This window comes from Pleurodeles waltl, chromosome 5 (assembly GCF_031143425.1).
Source record: "Pleurodeles waltl isolate 20211129_DDA chromosome 5, aPleWal1.hap1.20221129, whole genome shotgun sequence".
Lineage (NCBI taxonomy): Eukaryota > Metazoa > Chordata > Amphibia > Caudata > Salamandridae > Pleurodeles > Pleurodeles waltl.
This window is the reverse complement of record NC_090444.1, coordinates 1,719,777,544-1,719,800,271: the sequence shown is the minus strand read 5'-3', so window position 1 is coordinate 1,719,800,271 and position 22,728 is coordinate 1,719,777,544. Positions and strand designations below refer to the sequence as shown.

Genomic DNA, 22,728 nt, shown 5'->3' with positions numbered 1-22,728 from the left:
GGGTTATCCCTATCATCGGGTGTAAATGTATAGGTGGTGATTAATACATCAAAAAGCCTTAAAGAGTCTGAAAGGTTGTATGCTGTCATTTAATGTGAATTACTAGCTTGTGTTTGGACCACCAACTGTTTTAGGAGTTTTGTGTGGAAAAACTAATTTGTACTCCAGACTGACCACAAAGCCTTAGGGCATATTGAGTCCTTAGATGCCGGTTTAAAGTCTATTGCTGGTATTGCTGGAATATGTTCAAAAGTGTAAGATCTGCTTTTAAGGTACATATGTCCCTAGTAATAACAACCAAGCTGCAGAGAGTGTGGACTGTTAGGTGTGCATTGTCTAAGCACTGAAGCTGATGAACAGAATTATGACGAGATTGATGTTGTGGCATGGGTGAGGATGTGTGCGCTTTATATGAAAGGGCAATGAATGAATAGCTGTGACATGCTGAAAAATTAAAGGATGAAGTTCTTCAACTAGTGGGGGAATACACCTGTAGCAAGTGGCCACTCACAAGGGGCCTTGTGGATCCAACTTTGGAAATTCATTAGATATATATATCAGGGATCAATTTGTTTTTGGGTGCAACTCAAAGAAGACTCAAGAACAACTTCTAAGTTTCGGAGATCCAACATTATAAGAAGTTGTTAATATGGCCAAAGCTATATATAGAATGCTCTATGAATTCAAGCAAATGCATTTCAAATGAGCTCAGTATGAAGAGGTTCAAAAGGCATTTGGAGTAAGATGCGTTTATTTATATAAAGATGAAAGAAGCCCACGACGCCGTGTCCTCTCTTCACGGAGTCCAGTCTGACACTGACCAATCTACAGGTGGCTACCATGGAGAAAGAACACGGAGCGTGAAGCCTTTAAAAACAAACATCTGTTACAACACATTGCTATATGAGATGCATGAGACACTTAAACTAAAACAGTATCAGTAAATACATATTGAAATGTTAACTATACTATCACTACAGTCTCTTCCAAATGGGAACACAAGAAACCCCAAACTGGCCTCGACATAATGAGGTCTCGTCAATAAAACATAGCTTGAGTCCTATCGCACAGTGATAGGGGCATAACATGCGAACTTGTGGTGTTCACTGGGAAAAAAATACACAAGGTGTTGGAAGGAATGCTTGAATTCGTCTCTGCCACTTGCTCTCGCTTGGGCTGCATTTCAACCAGCTGGTCTGGGCCTGATTTAAGACGGCATGGCGGGCCAAGAAACCATGCACTGGTAACAGGCCCCAAATAATGCGTGACTGAAATGAAGTCAAACGTTCAATCCACCACTTTTTTTGTATTCTTCATAGTTAAGCGCCATGGACATACAACACCCATCTATTCCGATTCAAACTGCCATATATCAAAACAGAGCATTCTGGCAGTTTAGGTTTTTCCTAACGTATCAGAACACAACAGCCTCGTGAACGAAACTCCACACTTGACACATTACGTCTCGTGCGACAGCTTGAGGTCGGCCTACGCGCGGAACCGTCCGCCTGCCCCAGCACTGCCATCACCAACAGGTCCTCCGCAGCCTCACGTGCCTGCGGTTCTACGGAAGGTGACCTAAGCGCGCATTTGCGCGAGGTCACTGAATACGTCCGTACGTGAGTTTTCCCAACGCGGAGCTTCGGCGTTTTGTAAAGCGGCTGGCAGCTCGTGCGCTTTGACTTGTGTCGCGGGACCGCCATGATGTCGACGACCGCCTGGGAGCCCCTGCTGGGTAGCACTCTGACCCTGCTCGTCTCTTCGGTGGAACTTTACCCCGAGCAGCCGCTAGTGCGCCTATGGGGCTCTTTGGAGGAGAAGCGCGGCGAGTACCAGCGGCTCCGCGCCGACATGCAGTCTGCCGCACCAGCCTTACCCCGCGGCGTGGACCACGGTGCCTTCGGAGACTGGTACCTTATGGAGATGGGCGACCAGTGGCACCGCTGCCGCTTACTCAGCCCCCCTGGCCCGGAGCTGCTCAGCGTCTTTCTGCTGGACCAGGGCCGCACGGCGGGGCACGTGTCCCCTAAGAACCTGGCTCGCTGCCCCGAGCCCTTCCTCCGACTGGCACCCGAGCTGCTCTGCTGCGTACTGGCCAACCTGGCGCCGGCCGACAGGCACCGCTGGAGCCCTGCAGCCGCCGAGTTCCTCTACTCACTTCGGGGCCAGCGGCTCCGCGGGCTGGTACGAGAGGTGTTACCGCAGCAGCGGTTGTTGGTGCTTGAAGTGCCAACACTTAATCGTCAGATGCAGGAGCTGGGTCTCGCACTCGCTGTCCCCGAAAAAGTATTTCGTCAGACTTGCTTGCCACAGCTGGGTTATGTCCGCCCGGCCCAAGTAGAGCCACCTGTACCCCGCACCACGGGTCCCGAGCCTGCTGTAGGCCTGGACTACTTCTATCCGTTGCTGCAGATTGGCGGTGTAGAGCCTGTTCTGGTCACCGAGGTCTTGGAACCCGTCCACATTTTTTGTCAGTTGCGCAGTCTTTCTCAAGAGGTGCTGCGCCTCTCGGATAGCATGTACGAGTATTACGAGGTCAGACAGCAGGGTCAGGCCCTGCATGGTGTCTTGGCACCTGAGACCCCTGGTCAGCCGTGTGCTGCCCGAGGAGCTGATGGTCGATGGCACCGAGCGTTACTCCGACAGGTCTTTGCTGACCGTGACATGCCTGAGGTTACTCATGTGGATTACGGGCGACGGGAGCGAGTGCCACGCACCTACCTGCGTCCTCTGTTGGCTGAGTACTTTCGCATGCCTGTAGTAACTTACCCGTGTGCTCTATTTGGAGTGTCAGATAGCAGCGGTTGCTGGAGCCAGAAACAGATAAATGAGCTTCGCGCGCGTCTCCTGGGAAAGCCTGTGAACGCTCGGATCGAGTACTATAACAATAACGAGCATCTGTATTTTGTGACCTTGTACAGCCAGGACGGACAGGATCTCAACAGCCTTTTCAGTATGCAGGCCCACCGCTCAGAAGAGGTGGAGCTGTGTGAGGGCTTGATGCGAAGGACCCAGAAGGAGCCTACACAGCCTGTCCCAGTACTAACCCAAAAGAAGGGGACCAAGACCGCAGAACAGAGGGCAATCATCTCCAAAGCTGGAGATGCGTGCTCTTTTGGGAGACATTCAGGTTCTGAAGTGGGTGCCGTGGAGCCTGCTAAAGTTAAATCCAAACCCCGAAGTCACAGCAAGAATAGCTGCCCCGTGACCATCGATCCCAAGGAAACCAAGAGTAAGCCTGCTCAGATCTCGGCTTTCACCGTAAGGCGAGAGTTGAAGATAAATGCCTTCTATGATGCTGTGATTGACTCCATCTATGATCCCTCTGAATTCTGGCTTCGTGCTGGTGAGCAGGAATCCCTGCAGTTCAGTCACCTCATGACTTGCCTCTTCCATCATTATTCTCAGCTGTCCAAGGTAGAGAAAATAATTATGCAACCTCAGCTTGGCCAGATTTGTTGCGTCAAGTTTAACGCTCATTACCATAGGGCCACTGTGGTGGCAGTGCAAGGAAAGATTGTGAGAGTTTACTGTTTGGACACAGGAGCCACAGAGGAAGTAGACTGGTATGATGTGAAAGAACTGGAACCGCAGTTCAAAGACGTGCCTCCCTTTGCTATTCAGTGTTGTCTAGCAGATGTTGTTCCACAAGGAAATAAATGGAGTCAGGAGGCCATTGACTATTTTAAAATGAATGTACTGAATAAGGGGCTTGTGATTCATGTACTAGCGAAAGAAGACGACAAATATGTAATTGAAGTTCTTGATGAATCTAGAGAAGGAGTTAGGAATATAAGCAAGATTATTGCTCAGGCTGGGTTTGCAATCTACCAGGATTTTGTACCTTCTCCACCTGCTTCAGTACAGCACACTGTGAAGGTTACCAGTAAGGTTAAACAAGTAATTACAAAAAAGGTATACACTGAAAACCATGATGCCGCTGAGCGCCCTGAAAAACTATGTGATTGTCGGCCACTTAAACGCAGTGATCAATCCATTTCATCAACAGTCATGTTAGATCATTCCACTACAGCGCAAAGCCTTGCAAAACAGAAAACTCTACCAAAACCTTCTGTGAAGGACAAGCCAGAGTCTGGCTTTCAAGGACAGATTTTTGATATAGGAAGTGTATTTGAAGTGGAAGTATCTCACATTGAAACACCTGGTATGTTTTGGTGCCAAATAGTCAGAGCTCACCAAGAACTCAAAGCGTTGATGAACAGAATTCAGGCATATTGCAGTGACTGTGCTCTCCCATATGAGTGGAATAACTCTGCGTGCCTAGCAAAGTATTCAGAAGATGGTAAATGGTACAGAGCTGTCATTACAAATGAAGTTTGCATGGATGGTGTACATCCAGAAGGAATAGCTTATGTAGATGTAGCCTATGTTGACTTTGGAAATAAGGAAAGTGTGCCCGTAAGTGATCTCAGATCGATTACTGGAGAGTTCCTTCAGATCAAGTCCCAGGCTTTTCAGTGCAGTTTATATAACCGAATACAGCCAATTGGCAACAATCCCTTTGTTTGGGTTGATGAAGCAGTTGCATCGTTTGAAGAATTTGTTAATGCAAATCACATAGAGCTGAAGTGTACTATATATGCAGTAGCTTCTCTACATAATGAACAGTTCCATGTTGTGGATCTTACAACACCATTTCACAGTGTTTGCCAACATTTAACAGACCATGGATTTGCTCAGCCTAGACATGAACTTGACCCATCAGTCCGCCTTTGCTCCTATTATTATTCTACACATGACATCAAAATTGGTAGCGAAGAAGTTGTTTTTGTAACACATGTAGAAACACCATGTGAATTTTACTGTCAGCTTGAAAAAAATGCCTGCACTCTCGAACAGTTATCTTCCTCTGTAAATACGCTGGGCAAAACTGCTAAGCATTTACACAACTGTAAAACTGTTCTAGGACTGTGCCTAGCAAAGTACACCGATGAGCAGTGGTACAGAGGGATGCTTAGAGGAACTATTCCGAGCCAGGAAGTCATTTTTGTTGATTTTGGTAACAAAGAAAAGGTTTCGCAGAAGGACCTGTGCCCAGTACCAGATGATGCATATGATATATTGATTCCACCAGTGCAAGCTATTAAATGTGGTTTATCTGATATTCCTATCGATATTGCAGAGCAAGTCGCAATGTGGTTTGAAAAGGCTGTTCTAGGTAACACTTTGAAGGCCATTGTTGTGGCTAAAGAGGTGGACGGAAAGTTGCTAGTTGAGCTCTATAATGGCACTGTTCAAATTAATGCTCAAATAAAAGAAAAGATAGGTATGGTTTGTGCCAGAGACCTAAAGAAGTCCGTTCCAACTGCAGAAAAACTTAAGCACATGAAAATGAGAGAAGACAAAATTTTGTCAACCTGTGCAACAAGGGCCGGAGAAAAAAAGGTACTTCCGGAATGTAAAGAACACATTGTCAAAAAATCAGCACTTTCAAATAAAACTGAAGATCATGAGTTGTCCAGACGCATGCTTCAGGATGAACCGTTCACAAAGAAGTCCAGACATCCTCAGGTTGATGGATGTGATAGTTTATCGGTTAATTCCAACAAATCTCTAGAAGGAAAGTTTTTTTATAAATTCGACAGTTCTGGAAAACAAAAACTGCAGGTTCATTTTCCCCCAAATATAAACACAGACTTTGTTTCAGTCCGATCAACTCAGTTAAAACATACAATTAATTCAGACCTTCCGCAGTGCAAGTTGCACAATCTACCACATAAAACTGTTGCACCTGCTCTTAAAATGGAAGTATACATTTCTCATATCAGTGACCCTTCTGATTTCTATGTACAGTTTGTTGAAGATGAAAATGCATTAATGACTATTTCTGAAAAGTTGAATGAAGGCTCACATAAAACTGAAAGTCTCCAAGACAACAAGTTGCAGACAGGAGATTTGATAAGTGCATTATTTCCAGAAGACCGCTCATGGTATCGGGCACTTTTAAAAGACCGCTTGTGTGATAGACTTCATGTACAATATATAGACTATGGTAATACTGCAATCGTTAATACCAGTGAAACAAAGGCACTTCCACACGATTTATTATCCATTCCTGCACTGAGTATTCAATGCTCCCTCTGGGGACTAGAGAGCACATCTATTTGGACACCAGAAGTAGTGGGTTGCTTTTCCGAAAAAACAAGTGACCAGTTAGCATGCGAGTTTGTGCAACTTCATGGTGGCAAATGGGACATTCGTCTGCTTGATGCCCAGGGTGTAATAATCAATGACCTGATAAATAACTTGGTGCGAAAAAGTCAGTCACAAGAGACCAGCTGCCAAAATGAAATTGAGTTTCCTGACTGCATGAATATTTTAAGCAAATATGTCTCGCCTGGCTTATCTTCTAAAGTTTCTGATGTGGGTAAGAAAGTTTATAAATGGCAAACTGTAGAAATTGGAAACACTGTAAAAGCTTATGCAGTGACTGTAGAAGGTCCTGATTACTTTTGGTGCCAGTGTGCTGAAACTGAAAACATTGACTTTTTGGCTCGTAAAGTGCAAGAAGCTGGAGACAGGCTTGATCAAAAGGATGGCCATACTGCATTTCAGAGTGGAGAACCCTGCATTGTAAAATATAGTGAAGATGAACAGTGGTACAGGGCCCTTATAAGATGTCCTGCTGGAGATCGCTGGATAGTTACGTTCGTAGACTATGGTAATGAAGAGACTGTCAATGGAGAATCAGTGAGGTCAATTCCTGCTGATCTTTTAACATTTCCTGTGCAGGCATTTCCATGTTGCCTCTGGGGTTTTGATGCAACTGGAGGTTTTTGGACCTCGGAAGCTGTTGAGGCCTTTAACGAAATTGTAGTGCTAGATAAATTAGATGTGACTGGTATGGACAGAAGGCCAAATGAGGCACTCTCTGAAGTGCCTTTATCGCTCGTAAAACTAGAGTGCAATGGAAAAAACCTGAATAATGAGATGATGTGTTTTTGGCAACAGAATCCAAGTGAGCTGTGCACACCAGGGAGGGAGAGAAGCGATACAGAAAATGTTGTGACACCAATGGCCTTACTTCCTCCTATTGCACTCTCAACAGATGGTGGTGTCTTGCATGTTGGTTCATCTGTGGCAAACAATGCAAGTCAAATAGTGACACGGCCTCAGTCGTTTGAACTTACAGAGAGTGCCTGCTCCTCTGAAAATAGTCCTAAAGAAAATATTTCTATCCAGAATACTGATCTGCATTCTTGCTCATTTCAGCGTGTGGAAGATAAATCACTGTTTTCACCTGTTTCTGTTGAAATATTACCCAAGAAGGTGTCTTTTGATAAATTAGTGAAAGAAAATAGTTCCGATAAATGGTTTGTAACCGGTTCTGAATCCTTGTCAGAAGAAATGACTTTGTTCGATGTTCCAAATGTAACCTCAGTGGACATGACAAAAACAATGGCATCACCTACCTATCAGCTTCCTAAAGAGACTGTTTGCATTTTTGGACAGCTGACACAAGAAAATACGAACCCAGCGCAAGGCGTTCTAGATGAATGTTTGTTGAGGAATGGAACTGATATTTATTTGGGCTCTGAGTCTTTGCATGGAAAAGAGGCTGCAGTAGATGAACTTCCTCTTTTCTTGGTGCTCTCCGAAGAATCTGCTTGTATTAACAAACTGGTCAAAGAAAATGCTAAGCCTCTTTCAGACTCACCAAATACTAGCTTGAGTGAACGAAATAGTGCCTGGAAATATGCTGGACCCGATTCACATTCATTGCATGGAGTGAACACTGTAAATGATTCTCCATTGATTCCGATTAATATCATAGCAAAGACTAGTTCTTCTGGAAACTTACCAGTTGAAAAAGAACCTAACAAACTCTCACCAAATACCGTTTGTGCTCTTCACTTGCTAAAAGAGTCAGGACATACATTTGTTGTGCCTCCTTCAGAATCACTGCAGGGAGGGTGCTCTAGTTTTATGCAGGATGCTTTAACAAGTTCAGTTTTAATCCAAAAAAGGCGTTTCTTGCCAGTCCCTGAAACCTTGTTTGTGGAGGAAAGTGAAATCCGTTCTTGTAAATCTAAAATTGAGCCTGAAAGCGAACAAAGGCGCGTTGTTGTGTTTGAAGATGCAGCAGGTGACTTCATTAGAGCAAATAACAAATCTCATGTTGATTTGGAGGACATTAATAAACATTCAGTTGCCGGAGGGATCTTAGAAGAATCGAAATTGGGACAAGAGGCACTGGATTGTTGCAAAGAAAGAGCTCTTGAACATAACGAGAATGGGCGTGTTTCACAAACTGAAACCTACCGAGCTGAAATACAACTGGAGCAGTCTTTGTACGAGGAAATTTTCAAGAGTCACACGCAGGACTCCTTAAGCAGCTTAAAGATGTCTGATGACGACGACTCCCGAATAGGGCAGCTAGAGGAAGAGGATTCGTTATTGGAACTTGACACAGGTATAGTTTTCAAGAATGTGTCACTTTGTAGTTTTCCATTAACAAAAGAGCATTTCTCATCACTTCTTAGCGTGTTCTAAGTATTGTAATGTCTACTTATATTTATCTTTGGTGTAACAGTACTGCACGTTTTACGCATTTTAAGGCTTAGTTCCCCTTATTTGCATTGCAATGTCTGCTAATGTTTTCCATGAGCATATACGCTGTGTTCATTTCAGTCCCTCTTTCTGTCTTCGTCAGGCTTGCCTTACTGGCTGACTCTCTAGTTCCTTTTTTGATTGTCTCTTTAACCCTGTGCTATTCGTCTCTTTCGTCCGCCTAACTCATTTAATCCCATCAAACTTTCACTTTCTAACAACGCTACTCAGTGCACGCAATACATTCAACTGTAAAAACTCTGGCGCTGCCTATTTCCTCAGTTTTGTACCTCCTTCACACACTTTCACATACAATCAAGCCTTATCCTATTACTATAAACTCCCAATTAACACTTCTTCTAGACTCTTTCCTCCTCTATACTTCCATTACTCTAGTCAGCCCAACTAACAAATTCACATAACCTCTGCTCAACTTAACTCCTACTAATACTGTACTCACATTTCCCTATACTAATCCACCACTAATTCCTCTTGGGTTAAGTAATAGCGTGCTGTTCGCCGAAAAGTGCTTCAACGCCTTGTCAGGCGTAGTATGCGCTATATAAATACAATTATAATAGTTATAATTGGCAAATGCTACCATTGCTTTGTGCACACTGCAGAGGCCAAGGATTTGCTGTTCAAATAGTCTGAAGATCTTCACGACCCACTCACTGATAGGACTGTGAGAAACTTGGACTGCCTTCTGCCTCAACTTCAGACATCTCAATTCTGACCTAAACAACACTGACTCTCAACCAGAACTTACAGAAATGCCTACAAGTGACTTAGGTTGCAGCATGCTCAGTGCAAGATTAATAAACAGTATGATAAGAGCAACTGCAGGAAAACCATGTGCCAGGAAAAGGAAATGCTGTTAGGGAAGTAAATTACGTTTTTAATTTGAAAATTGTAAATATGACCTTATTCTCACCTGCATGGCTTACCTCATTTTAATGAAATATTATTGCTGACCTTTTGTCCCCCAGTTTCACTAGACAGCTCAGAAAGGACTAGGCACTCTAGTCCACGGACCACCTGAGAATGTGTTGAGGATGAGCGGGAGAGGGGTGGCAGGAAGGAGGGGGCCGGTGCCCACAGGTCAAGAGTATGCACTAATGGATTTAAATGAGGGTCGTGGAGTTTTTTAAAATCTGCATGTCCAAGGGACATAATGCTGCAGACATCTGTGTGCGCTATAGAAAACCATTTGCCCCACAGATTCTCTAAATCACTGGCACTGAAACATTACCTGGGAAAATTGGTGTTATCACTTTTCGTGTGACAGGTAATAAGAAACAGTAATCCCTTTTGAATTATTAATTTAAGGTGCTGCAGCGATCATCCCATAAAACAAGCTGCAGCCCATCTGCAAGGGCTGCTTCAAGAACCATTACAGAGCCAATACCCCAGTTACTCCTGACAATTGGGTCTCTCATGGCTACTCGCATGCTTTCACAGTACTAAAATGTAAACAGAAATAGCTACGAAGCTTTACCAGCTGACCGTCAAGTGTGCATGGGTGATAAATTCAGTTTCAGTGACACATGTTAATGATTTTGAATAGTACACAGAATAAAGAGTTTTTTTTCACAAGTAGATTAGAAATGATGCTCTGTGCAAGAGCTATCCACTCTGTTGTTTTAAATGATACATCTTCACGATTTTTTTCTTAAATTCTATTTTTTTTGGGGATGCCAACTGGTCAACGCTGCTTCTTTTTAGTCTCATATTGGGTTTACCGTTCAGTCCAGGTCTGGTTCGCTTGCTCTCTAATTTGTGCCCTCCTCATTGAGTTCCTCAGCACCTCACATTAGATAATTTATGGTGAAGGCTGGAGTTGGATGGTTAGGCAGTGGTATGAATAGAATCTGTACAAATCGGAAGTATTTAAGTTTGCCACCATGTGGACTTCTTGGACTCTCAATTGTGCCCAAAAGAGTTGAGCATCTGTCCTCCGCATGTAAATTCATTCAACAATTTGTGCTTTTTGACAGACAGTGATCCGAAATTGACTTCTCAGATCTCTGCCCTCTACTACATCTATTTATTTCATCTAAAGTCATTAACCGGCTTCTGTCAAGCCACACTTTTGAGGAGAGGTGTTCTGCAGTCACCGTTGGCCTTCGGATGGATTACAGTAATTGGATAAATTATGTATGACTTTGCTTAAGGCCTGTGGTCCTTCATGTGCTACAGAACTATGAAGCTCTAATTTTTGCAGTTACTCACAAGTTTGTTCTGGCATGTTCCACTGACGCAGGCTACTGGCTTCCATTTGTTTTAAAAGATTATAGATTGTGCATAAGGTTCTTGAAAATCAGACTTAGAAGTTAAATTGTCAAGCGTACATCGCACTCAGCTAAACAGGGTTAACTCTTGGTGTTGCATTTTAAGAGACAAAGGATAGCGCGGTGAGCGTTTAACTGTCTTGATACGTTTCTGTGGACCATTTTTCTAACCATCTTGACTGGCCAGTTCTCATTTTGTGACCAGTTTCTATCTCTTTCTAGTGTTGCCATACTGCCATGAACCTGCTGGTGCATACGCGCAGTAAAGGCCGACTAAAATAAATAACATGATTAGAAGGTAACATTTAATTTGAAAAAAAAAAAAAAAAAAAAATGCTGTACTCCCAATATACACCTGAATAGGTTAACAGCCAAATTGTTGACCTCCGTTTGCAACATAAATGCTTTTGGTTTAACAAGTGGAAATTGCCATTGTGCATGTATACAGTTCAAATCTGTCTTTTTATCACAGGCCATACAAAAGATGGCATCGGTAAGTAGGGGCCTTAGCTTGCATACCTGCTTCCCAGGTTATAGTATAGTCTAGCCTTTCTCACTCCTTACTCTTGACTCCAGTGAATACCCAGGGTCAGACTAACCTATAGGGGAATCGGGCAGTGTCTGACAGCTCAGTGTGTGTGCGTTCTTTTGGCTGTTTATGGTCCTGTTTTGTGGTGTTCTGAGCTGTTTTTTACTGCTGATTTTAAAACAAACCTTGCTTGCAGCAAGCTCAAACGCACACAATCTTCTATACCTTGAAAACATGTATTTACAAGTTGAAAACTGCCCCAATTTGCAAACATGGGCCACTTTTGCAGCTTTCTAATTTACTAATGGGGGACACTTTTTTTTAATTTAGTGTCCCGGGCCTATTTTCTTTTTCAGTCTGAAACTGAATCACCAGACCTACATTCAAACCATTTTTTTAAAATATATTTCGGATGGCAAAATGTTTGCTTTTTTATTTTTCGTGGACTTTGATTGTCTTGTGCCAGTGTTTTTTGTCCTTCCTAATTGTATACCAGAGTGATGCTTAACATCTAACATAACCTTTCGTAGATACTTATTACTTGAGGCAAGGCTTTGATAGCCAAACCAGTTCCAACATATGCTGATTCGTTTTTAGACTTGGCCTGCTTTTAGGGCTTCTACCCTCGGTTTCTTTATGGTGTTTTGATAAATACTTATGGCCTTGAAATGCTCCTTTGTTAAGCTTCTTCCAGTTTAACTGCAATCTTAAGAACTATTCAAGTTTAATGTATACTGTATGCATGAATATTTGTTTGCGGCTCCTGGTTATTTGTGCTGTCATGTAGAATGCCATTTATTTTCTCATGTTGTGTACAAGAGCCGGACTTCCTTCAAGGGAATGGAATGAGGGTTCCTCCCCACGCCTCCTGTACCAAATTCAGAATGTTGAATGCTTTTAAGATCATGGAAACATAATCTTTATGTACAGTTTCCAATCAATTTTGGCCTTTAAAGGCAGAAGTGTCCCATTACATGCATCTGCCTAGAACTTATTTTTTATATTGAGATACAGCATGTAGGAACGAAGCCTCTTTCTAGCCTTGTTACCCCCCACTTTTGGCCTGTTTGTTTTTACTGTCTCACTTGGATCCTGCTAGCCAGGGCCCAGTGCTCATAGTGAAAACCCAATGTTGTCAGTATGTTGGATATGTGTCACTGGGACCCTGCTAGTCAGGACCCCAGCGCTGTGTTCCCTGTGAGGTGCCTAACTGTATCACTGAGGCTCTGCTAGCCAGACGCTCAGTGTGTATGCTCTCTCTGCTTTTAAAACTGTCACTGCAGGCTAGTGACTAATGTTACCAATTCTGATTGGCACACTGAAACACCCTTATAATTCCCTAGTATATGGTACCTAGGTACCCAGGGTATTGGGGTTCCAGGAGATCCCTATGGACTGCAGCATTTCTTTTGCCACCCATAGGGAGCTCTGACAATTCTTACACAGGCCTGCCAGTGCAGCCTTAGTGAAATAACATCCATGTTATTTCACAGCCATTTTACACTGCACTTAAGTAACTTATAAGTCACCTATATACCTAACCCTCACTTAGTGAAGGTTAGGTGCAAAGTTACTTAGTGTGAGGGCACCCTGGCACTAGCCAAGGTGCCCCCACATTGTACAGGGCAAATTCCCCGGACTTTGTGAGTGCGAGTACACCATTACACGTGCGAACTACATATAGGTCAATACCTATATGTAGCGTCACAATGGTAACTCCGAACATGGCCACGAAACATGTCTAGGATCATGGAATTGTCATCCCAATACCGTTCTGTTATTGGGATAATTCCATGCAACCCCGGGGCTCCAGCGTAGAGCCTGGGTACTGCCAAAGTAGATCTGTGTGTTTTTTTTTTTTTTTTTTTTTGCAGCTACCGCTGCTGCCAACCCTCAGACAGGTTTCTGCCCCCCTGGGGCCTGGGCAGCCCAGTCCCAGGAAGGCAGAACAAAGGATTTCCTCTGAGAGGGTGTTACACCCTCTCCCTTTGGAAATAGGTGTGAAGGGCCCTGGAGGAATAGCCTCTCCTGGCCTCTGGAAATGCTTTGAAGGGCACAGATGGTGCCCTCCTTGCATAAGCCAGTCTACACCGGTTCAGGGATCCCCTGAGCCCTGCTCTGGCGCGAAACTGGACAAAGGAAAGGGAGTGACCACTCCCCTGACCAGCACCTCCCAAGGGGAGGTGCCCAGAGCTCCTCCAGTGTCCCAGACCTCTGCCATCTTGGATGCAGAGGTGTGAGGGCACAATGGAGACCTGAGTGGCCAGTGCCAGCAGGTGACGTCAGAGACACCCCCCCGATAGGTGCTTACCTCTCTCTGTAGCCAATCCTCCTCTGAGGGCTATTTAGGGTCTCGCCTGTGGGTTTCTCGTCAGATAACGAATGCAAGAGCTCACAAGAGTTCCTCTGAGGCTCGACCGCTGACTTCTCCAGGACACCTGCAAAACCGCAACAAAGTAGCAAGAAGACTACCAGCAATATTGTAGCGCCTCATCCTGCTGGCTTTCTCGACTGTTTCCTGGTGGTGCATGCTCTGCGGGCTGTCTCCCTTCACCCTGCACTGGAAGCCAAGAAGAAATCTCCAGCGGGTCGACGGAATCTTCCCCCTGCCAACGCAGGCACCAAACTTCTGCATCACCGGTCCTCTGGGTTCCCTCTCATCTTGACGAGCGTGGTCCCTGGAACACAGGAGCTGGATCCAAGTGTCCCCAACAGTCCAGTGGCCCTTCTGTCCAAATTTGGTGGGGGTAAGTCCTTGCCTCCCCATGCCAGACAGTAATCCTGTGTACTGCGTGAAGTGCAGCTGCTAGGGCTTCTGTGCACTTTTGCAAGAATTCCTTCGTGCACAGCATAGCCCAGGTCCCCAGCACTCCGTCCTGCATTGCCCAACTCGCTGAGTTGGACTTCGACTTTGTGGTACCCTCTTTTGTGGTGCTGAGAGGATCGCAGTGCTCAGATCTTCTGAACGCCTGTTCAGGTGCTTCTGCGGGTGCTGCCTGCTTCTGCGTGGGCCCTCTCTGTTGCTGAGCACCCCCTCTGTCTCCTTCTCCAAGGGGCGACCTCCTGGTCCTTCCTGGGCCCTGGCAGCACCCAAAACCTTCAACCGGGACTCTTGCAGCTAGCAAGGCTTGTTTGCGGTCTTTCTGCTTGGAAACAGCTCTGCATCCTCCAGCACGCCGTGGGGCATTTTCTGACAAAAGGAGAAGTTCCTGGCACCTTCCGTTGTTGCAGAATCTTCAGCTTCTTCCACCCTGAGGCAGCCCTTCTGCACCTTCATCCAGGGTTTAGTGGGCTCCGCGTGACTCTTGGGCTTGGTCTCCTTCCTTAGCAGGTCCTCGGGTCCAGGAGTCCATCTTCAGTGCTTTGCAGTCAGTTGTGGTTTTTGCAGAATCTCCTATCACGACTTTACTGTCTTTCTGGTGTAGTAGGGTAACTGTACTCCTACTTTTCAGGGTCTTGGGGTGGAGTATATTGGACACCCTTAGTGTTTGCTTACACTCCCAGCGACCCTCTACACACTACACTAGGCCTGGGGTCCATTCGTGGTTCACATTCCACTTTTGGAGTATGTGGTTTGTGTTGCCCCTAGGACTATTGTCTCCTATTGCATTCTATTGTATTATACGGTATTTGCACTACTTTGCCAACTGTTTACTTACCTGATTTTGGTCTGTGTGTATATTTTATGTATTTTACTTACCTCCTAAGGGAGTATATCCTTTGAGATACTTTTGGCACATTGTCACTAAAATAAAGTACCTTTATTTTTAGTAACTCTGAGTATTGTATTTCTTATGATATAGTGCTATATGATATAAGTGGTATAGTAGGAGCTTTGCATTTCTCCTAGTTCAGCCTAAGCTACTCTGCTATAGCAACCTAAGCTGCTAGAACACTTCTAATCTACTAATAAGGGATCACTGGACCTGGCACAAGGTGTAAGTACCACTAGGTACCCACTATAAGCCAGGCCAGCCTCCTACACAGCACAATGTTATAAACTGTGTTGAAATGCAGTCTGTAAGTTAAATAAGTTCTTTATAAATTCCATGCACACTCAAACATACACACAAATAGCTGACATATAGATTGTGTAGCGAGATACTCTACAGACATACTCTTCAAATACACACAGACTCTAAGGCCCTCATAACGGCTTCTGTGGTCTTTTTGAAAGACCGCTGTAGCCAGCATACTGCCAGTGCTGGTGGTATGCTGGCCACCCTATTAGGAGTTTTCGCCCGCTGGCCCAGTAGAAAACTCGCAACAACATTGACGCTGGCTCGTCATTGAGCTAGCAGCAGTGTTGTGGTGCGTCGGTGCGACAGCAGTGAAATGTGCGACAGGGCTGTCCATGAGGACCCCTGCACTGCCCATGCCAAGTGCATGGGCCCCTGACGGAAAGGGGACTGCCAATCCCTGCCCTGGCGGATTGCGACCACCGAGACCGCCTGTTTGTCAATAGGTGGCAACCTGGTGGTGGTGGCGGTCAGACCGTTGCCTATCGGTCATAGTCATAATAGGGCTGTCAGACCACCATCTCGAGTGTCCTACATGAATGGGGGTGATATGGAAATGAGTACACGGCGCTCTGCCTCACAATATCTGTTCCGATAGTTATTGGCGGTGCTGCTAACTAGGACTTCACCCCCCAATTCAGCCCCACACGATAACTACTCTTGTTATCCCAGTGGCACAATTGTAGCAGCACACCCTATAAGTTATACACATTTAGTGATTTATAGTAACACAATTGAGTATAGAGTGTGGCGGTCTTGAGACTGCTACACTCGTAATGAGAGCCTAAGTAACTATGCACTGAACATGTACATATCCTGTAGTCTGCACATCTCCAGCTGGAAAATCATACCTTTAACTGACCTTACTTCTGCAGTGGTATAGGCTGCTACCTAGATAGGGAAATCACACGCTGCATATAATCTAATTATTAGTCAGGCTGAGGGTGACTGGCGTGCTGGTATGTGGGTTATTTTTATAGCGCTGCATACAGCATGCAACTACTATAAAATGTGTGTAGTCAATCTGCAGCCATGGTGTAGGGCTATAAAGCCATGCTGGTTGCACAGAATACTTTAGGACAGACCCCTGTTTTAAGGTTGTGCCTTGCTGGCTTCTTCCCGTTTCACTGCAGATTTTCTCAGGGCTGATCAACCTTATTAGTCTGAATAAAAAAGGTATAAATGTGCTTCCATAGAGGTGGTGTTTTTTTATTTTGTATTTATTTATTTTTTTAGCTCAGTTGACACTTGTGCTGTTCTTCCTACCTTTCACCTCTTAAACAAAGGTAGGCCCATCACAGAAACTGCTGCAGTGAGACATTTATTTTGCTCTGGGCTCCTGATGAAATCGGCTGCATCAGAGGGGCTTGGTGAGGAAAGAGTTTGTTACTAAGGAGCATTATGAATTCGTACCTGTCCAAAATAGATAGGAATTATTAGTTTTCTCACAAAGAAACCAACATGTCTCTGGCAGCTGATATGAATTCCCCACCCCTGTGCTTGTTGGTTTGTCTTCTTGCGAAAGTGTTAATTTTCTCATTCGGTCATTAGTTCTGTTTGATTTTTTTGCACATTGGTATATTAACCATGCATTTTTCCAAGCATTGTTTTGTTCATCTATTTTACTTTTTACAAGGTTACTTATAAAACACAAAAACACATCTTTAAAGGGTTTCTTGGAGCTTTTAAGTGTAAAACTTTGTAATCGGAGGGCACATTTAGAACATTCATTGATGCCTACGTTATTTGATGGGTTTGTTTATGCCAGGTGCCCCAACCATTTAGTTGTGAGCTGCCAGAAGACACCTTTAGACTAGCTCACAGCATCGGGTTCATTTTTAAACAAGTACAGGGTCAATTTTTCCTTTTAAAGTTTAAAGGGTGTGTTTATTTAATAACACTACCTCCAGGCTGCAGGGCCTGATAATGGGCAGTGCTGGGAGTCCTATTTTATGACTAAAGCAAAAGAGAAGAAGCACTGAGGTATTTATCTTAATAGTCCTTGTCTACTACTTTGAGAACAAAACTGTGTTTCTCAAAGCTTTTACATGGAAGAAATTTATAATTAAGTGTTAAGTTAATGACTGAGTTAACACATCATTTTTAATGTTCTCCTATTTCAGTGTGTCACATTTACAAATGTCACATTTACATAGTAGGCACTGTGCTATATTTATAGCTGATAAATAGTATTGTTTTCTTTTTTTTTTTTAAATGGAGAACTTTAGAGTGAAGAGAAATATTTATGTGAAGCATTGAGTTAATTATGGGTTAATACTTTGTGAAGCATGTTTCTACACTAAATTCCTTCCTTTTTATATAAATGGATTTATTTTTCTGTTATAAATATGGCACAGTGCCTACAGGTCACTGGGTGCCAGATGCTTGCTGCTTGTAAATGTAACACTTTGAAATGGGAGAAAATGCAAGTGATGAGTTTAGTGGAATTCATATAATCGTGAAACTCTTCAGTTTAAATTTAACCCATTTCAAAGTGTCACATTTACGCACAGCAGGCATCTTGCTCCCAGTGGCTGGTAGACATAGTGTAATATTTATAACTGAAAATAGTCGTTTTTATAATAAGTGGTGGGGAGTTTAAAGTGTTCCAGATTATATACATATTTGCTTAACATTATTATGCACTTTGAAGTTCTCCCATATAAAAAATAAATGTATGTCCTGTGCCACAAGTACATTTGACACATGTTGTTTTTCACCCATATACAGATATCCCATTCATATGCACACAAGACTGTGCTCTATCAGACGTGGCAGACCTGTTCTAGCACCTGTAGTTCAAAAGTATTTTGTTCAAACCATAGTTTCTGGCTGTATGGCCATTAGGCTTAGTCAGTGCTGCAGGTGTAGGGGCATCTGGGAACACTGCTCGAGTTCCTTGGCCTTAAGTAGCTCACAATGACTTTAGCTGGTTAGTAGTAGTTCTCACCACAGAAAAGGTTGGAGACTCTTGCTTTAGCTGTTCGCCTGCCTCACATACCCTCCAAAAAAACAAAAAAAAATTATAATCCATACCTGGACACAGTGTGCTATTGGACAATCCCACTTCATCAATTGTACTGTTCTACTGTCATCTACATTTCTCTTCTCCCCTTCACAGCATGGAGCGATTGGTCAGCCCTCTTCAAGCATTAGTTCTCTTGCACTTTGACTGATAGCATGTATCCTGGTCACAACTACACAGCTACCTCAACAGAAGTGGACTTGATACCGGGGGTGGTGGCCTAAACCTCACCTAATTTTGCCATCAATTGTTCCGTTCTTCAACCATTTTTATTCTTTTAGTTGTGCTTGTGTGTTTGGACTACTGTAAGATGGAGTGTTTAAAGGCAATAGTATCTTCTATTTGGGACAGTAATATACTCCTTGTTTGATTTGTAATTAAACTAAAAGGGACTGGTGTATGTACACCTTCCTGATGAATGTCCTTACTGTTATATTAATTAAATGTGATTATCCTTCCAAGGCCAGGCCTGTTGGCTTTGCCACTGTTTGTTCTTGTGCCTTCGAATAACAGCTAGATTTCCAGGGGCATTTCCAGAACCCAAAATGGCAGATATGTCTGATACATGAGGAAGGTGCTTAAACCACTGTTAAAACAAGCTGAACTTGGTTTTGTTACTGTGGTATGATTGGCTTTAATAATTGCACTTCTCCTTTATTTTTAGGGCAACCAATATTTTGTTGGGATCACCAAATAACCACTAGCTTTCCTATAAATCCAGAGAGCAAAGCAGTTTATTCATGTGTCAGAGAAGATAAAGGTATTGAGAGAAACTGTGTACCGAGTTAAGCATTCTGATATTGCAATAATTAATGTGCCTCATCCTCTGTGCAGTGGTGTAACTGATTGCGAGTGCACTTAATGGCTCAGTAAGTGCACTGTATAAGTTGAAATATTTGAGTAAGCTTTGCTATTTAAGTTCACTGATGACTAACACTTTTTCCTGATGTAATGACTATTGAGCAAATTATGGTTTTGTAAATGTGCAAATGTAAAGGATGAATTTCTCATACTGTAACTTTGTGTATACGTATAGAAACCTACTTAAGAGTACATCTTTACTTTTACAAATTTGCAGTGCTAATGTACTTCACATATTATTTACAGTGTCTTTACACATTAAGGGCTGAACTTAAGGATGTCTCGAAGTGTGTGTACTCTGCTTGGCACACCAAACACTTTTTTTTTTTATATATATTTTTTTTAATGACCTGGCTTGACAGTGCCGCTGTTGCCTGAGAATTGTGAAAATCACTGAGGGGGCCTTTGGCTCTGCCCACATGTTGGGAGCCAAGAGTACATGTTTTGATTGGGCAGAAGTTGTATACTCCCACAAAAAATGCTTGGTCTCCCCACAGCTGTGATTCATGTCTTTACATCTCCATCTGCCTGGGCTTGAACTTTCAGGGGCACACAGAGGAAATTGTAATACTGTTAAATTGTCTTGGATGACTACATAATTTACATGGTTTTTTTTATTTGTTAGAAGCATAAATGGTAGGAGGGCAGCAATGATATCTTCCACTCACACAAGCCCTAGGAGTTTTCACTGTGGTTCTTGTTGGATCCCGTTTGGTGGTGGTGTACATTGTTTGTTTTTTCAAGCTCTGTTTTTCTCCATGTTTTTAAATAATTTTATAACTGCATGCATGGTTGCCAGTGTATGTGTGCTTGAATAGGCCAGTGTTTGGTCAGGTGTAAAACCAATGCTAAAGGGTAAAAGCTTTATCAGTACATCTGGATACGTCATGCCACATTTCATAGATTTGATATGTTTATCAGCCAGTAGGCTTTACGTACGTATTGTGAAAAGCACCTGTTAGACTAAAGTCTTTAAAGGATGGATTGTTATTATACTGGGGTAAAGCCTGTAGGCAGGTATTGTCTTACATGGAATTTTACAGATTACCATGGTGATTCACCTGAACAGACTGCGGTGATAGAAGTTAGGCACTAAAGTAATCCTTGTTCGGATCTGTTTGGAGAGATAGCATTCGCTTTGCCAGCTGTAAGTTTGTATCCATTTGCACTTTTATGGCTGTATGCTTGATGGCAGCCTTGCAAAAAAAAAAAAAAGCTTACTCAGTGTAGTAGTCTTGAGGTGGTTATGGTGATATGCCAATGATAAAGGCTATACACCCGTTATTTATTTATATATATAATAATATAATTTTTTTTTATATATATTTTTTTTTAAATGAAAGTTTTGGTGTTGGTTACCTCCTTAGACAAATCATTGGTTTAGATGTGCATTGTGAGAGTCCTTGTCAAGCCCAGTTAAGGATAGTATTTTGGCATACCAACTGTTATTTTTTACACATTTGCAGTTGTGAGCCTGATGTTTGCCTCCTGGAAAAGCTTACACTCAGTACAGTTCAAATTTATTGATATTGCTTGGTTACTTTAAAACTGTGGTAAAAGTTAAAACTTTAAAAACAAATCCAACACAATTAAGACCTTGCATCAGCTTACAATTTCAACTGTAGCAAGTTTAAATGAAAAGTAATAATATCATCAGTCAAACGGATGAGTGTGTATGAATCCTTAGAGTGCATGCGGATCAGATTTATGGTGCTTATCAATCCTCTGCAGCAGTAGATGCATTAATACTTAACAGCCCACTGGATTAACCACAATGACAAGTCAAACAGATGAAGTGCATGTAAATCCTTAAAGAGCATGCTAAGCAAATTCACAGTGCTTAACCATTCTCTATGACGATGAATACATTAAAATATGTAGCAACCCAGTGGAGTAACCACAAGGATATCAGTTAAATGGATAAAGTGCTTATGAATTCTTTAAGTGCATACTGAGCAGATCTACCTTGCTTAGCTGTCCTTTGAAGCAGTAGATACCTTAAAATCCATAGCGACCCACCCCCCACCTGGAGTAACCACATGGTCAGTGAGCAGCAACTTTGCAGCAGCATCAAAACTCCATGCACAAGCAAATCTACTTGTCCATGGGACAGGTTGCTTCTTAAATCTACTTGTCCTGTTAAAAAAAAAAAATAATAATAATTTACTTGTCCCTTTGGTGCTGTGTAGTGTCGCAACAGATTTTGGCATCAATCTCACTATGTATGAGCTCTGATAGTAGCCTTAGCGTAATCAGAGAGGATATTACTATAGTAGGGCTTGAATACGGGCAATTTCAATCCCTACTATAGCAATTTCCTTATTTTGCCACCTTTTTCGCAGATCTACCTACTGTGGCTGGAAGAAGCGGTAAGCAATAGTTCCAGGGCTGGAATGCCTTTGAGTCTGCAAACCTGACTTGCATGTTCTTAAGGATTTTTGCCATCTCTTCTCTAACCTTTTCCCATAATGAGAGTTTGGAAATTTACTCTCGACAATGGCAGAAATAGAAGTTCTTCCCGGGTTGGGGAAAAAAGTGGTTGGAAGGAAAGTGAACTTGTAAACGCCCAATAGATTTTCACGTGAGCAAATCTATACATGCATATTTGCTCACGATAAAATACAGTTCACAAATATTTTCTAGGAGTATGATTTCCTGGTCTGCTTCTGTAAGTTCTTGTGAATTCATGCAAACCACTAATTCAAAGAATAGGGGTCCCTAATTAGGTCTGGTGTTAAGAAAGACATTTTGTTTTCATTAAACTTCTTTTTCTCTCTCTCTATCGGCACACTTTACTGTGAGTGATCACATTCTGCTCTTCCACAAGGAGCATATTGGCTCACAGTTGTGTGTGTTTTTTTTTTATATTTTTCTTCAGTGCCAGGAACATGGAGGGGCCCCCCTTTGGACTCCCTCAGGGCAGATGCTGTGGTGGTGGTGGGGGGGGCCTGCAGGGCCTTTAAGCCACTGGTGTCAGTGTGTGCTTTTTGAGACCAAAAACGTGTTTTTCTTTTTGCCAGTCTTTGTTACAGTGGAGAGTGCTTGGCAGCTCCCACAACAATAAAGTGTTACAAAATGCATGTCAAAACAAGACACGCATTGACGAAACCAAAAGACTCTCACAAAAAAAGTCAGATTGGTTGGCTTTGCCAGTGCTTGTTTATTTTCATGTCTCCCATAATCTAGTTTAAAATGGTTACACTGATTTTCCATTGGTAATAGTTTTGGGCAATGCTAGCATTTACTAAATAAATGACGCTTTCAAGAAATAGCATAGAAGCCAAATGTTTTTTCCTAAATGCTTTTTTTTTTTTTTGTTTTTTTTTTTTGAACATCATTAAAACATAGACACACATTACTTCAACTACAGACAGTTCCCTTCTCTGTAAACTGGCAGCCAAAGGGTTTGTGCTGCAGGGGTTGGGCCTACTT

General features: G+C 42.9%; 1 protein-coding gene across 2 annotated transcripts in view; it reads left to right on the top strand.

Annotated features, from left to right (window-relative positions):
• The first annotated feature begins 1,627 nt into the window (after positions 1-1,627).
• Positions 1,628-22,728, top strand: part of TDRD6 (tudor domain containing 6) — a 1,091,010-nt gene continuing 1,069,909 nt past the window's right edge. The window contains exons 1-2 of one of the 2 annotated variants that reach the window (XM_069236083.1): positions 1,628-8,434; positions 19,100-19,195. In XM_069236083.1, coding sequence (XP_069092184.1) covers positions 1,702-8,434; positions 19,100-19,195 — 6,829 coding nt within the window. In that variant the 5' untranslated portion in view covers positions 1,628-1,701. The remainder of the gene's footprint in view (positions 8,435-19,099; positions 19,196-22,728) is intronic. The other variant, XM_069236084.1, reaches the window with a different exon arrangement.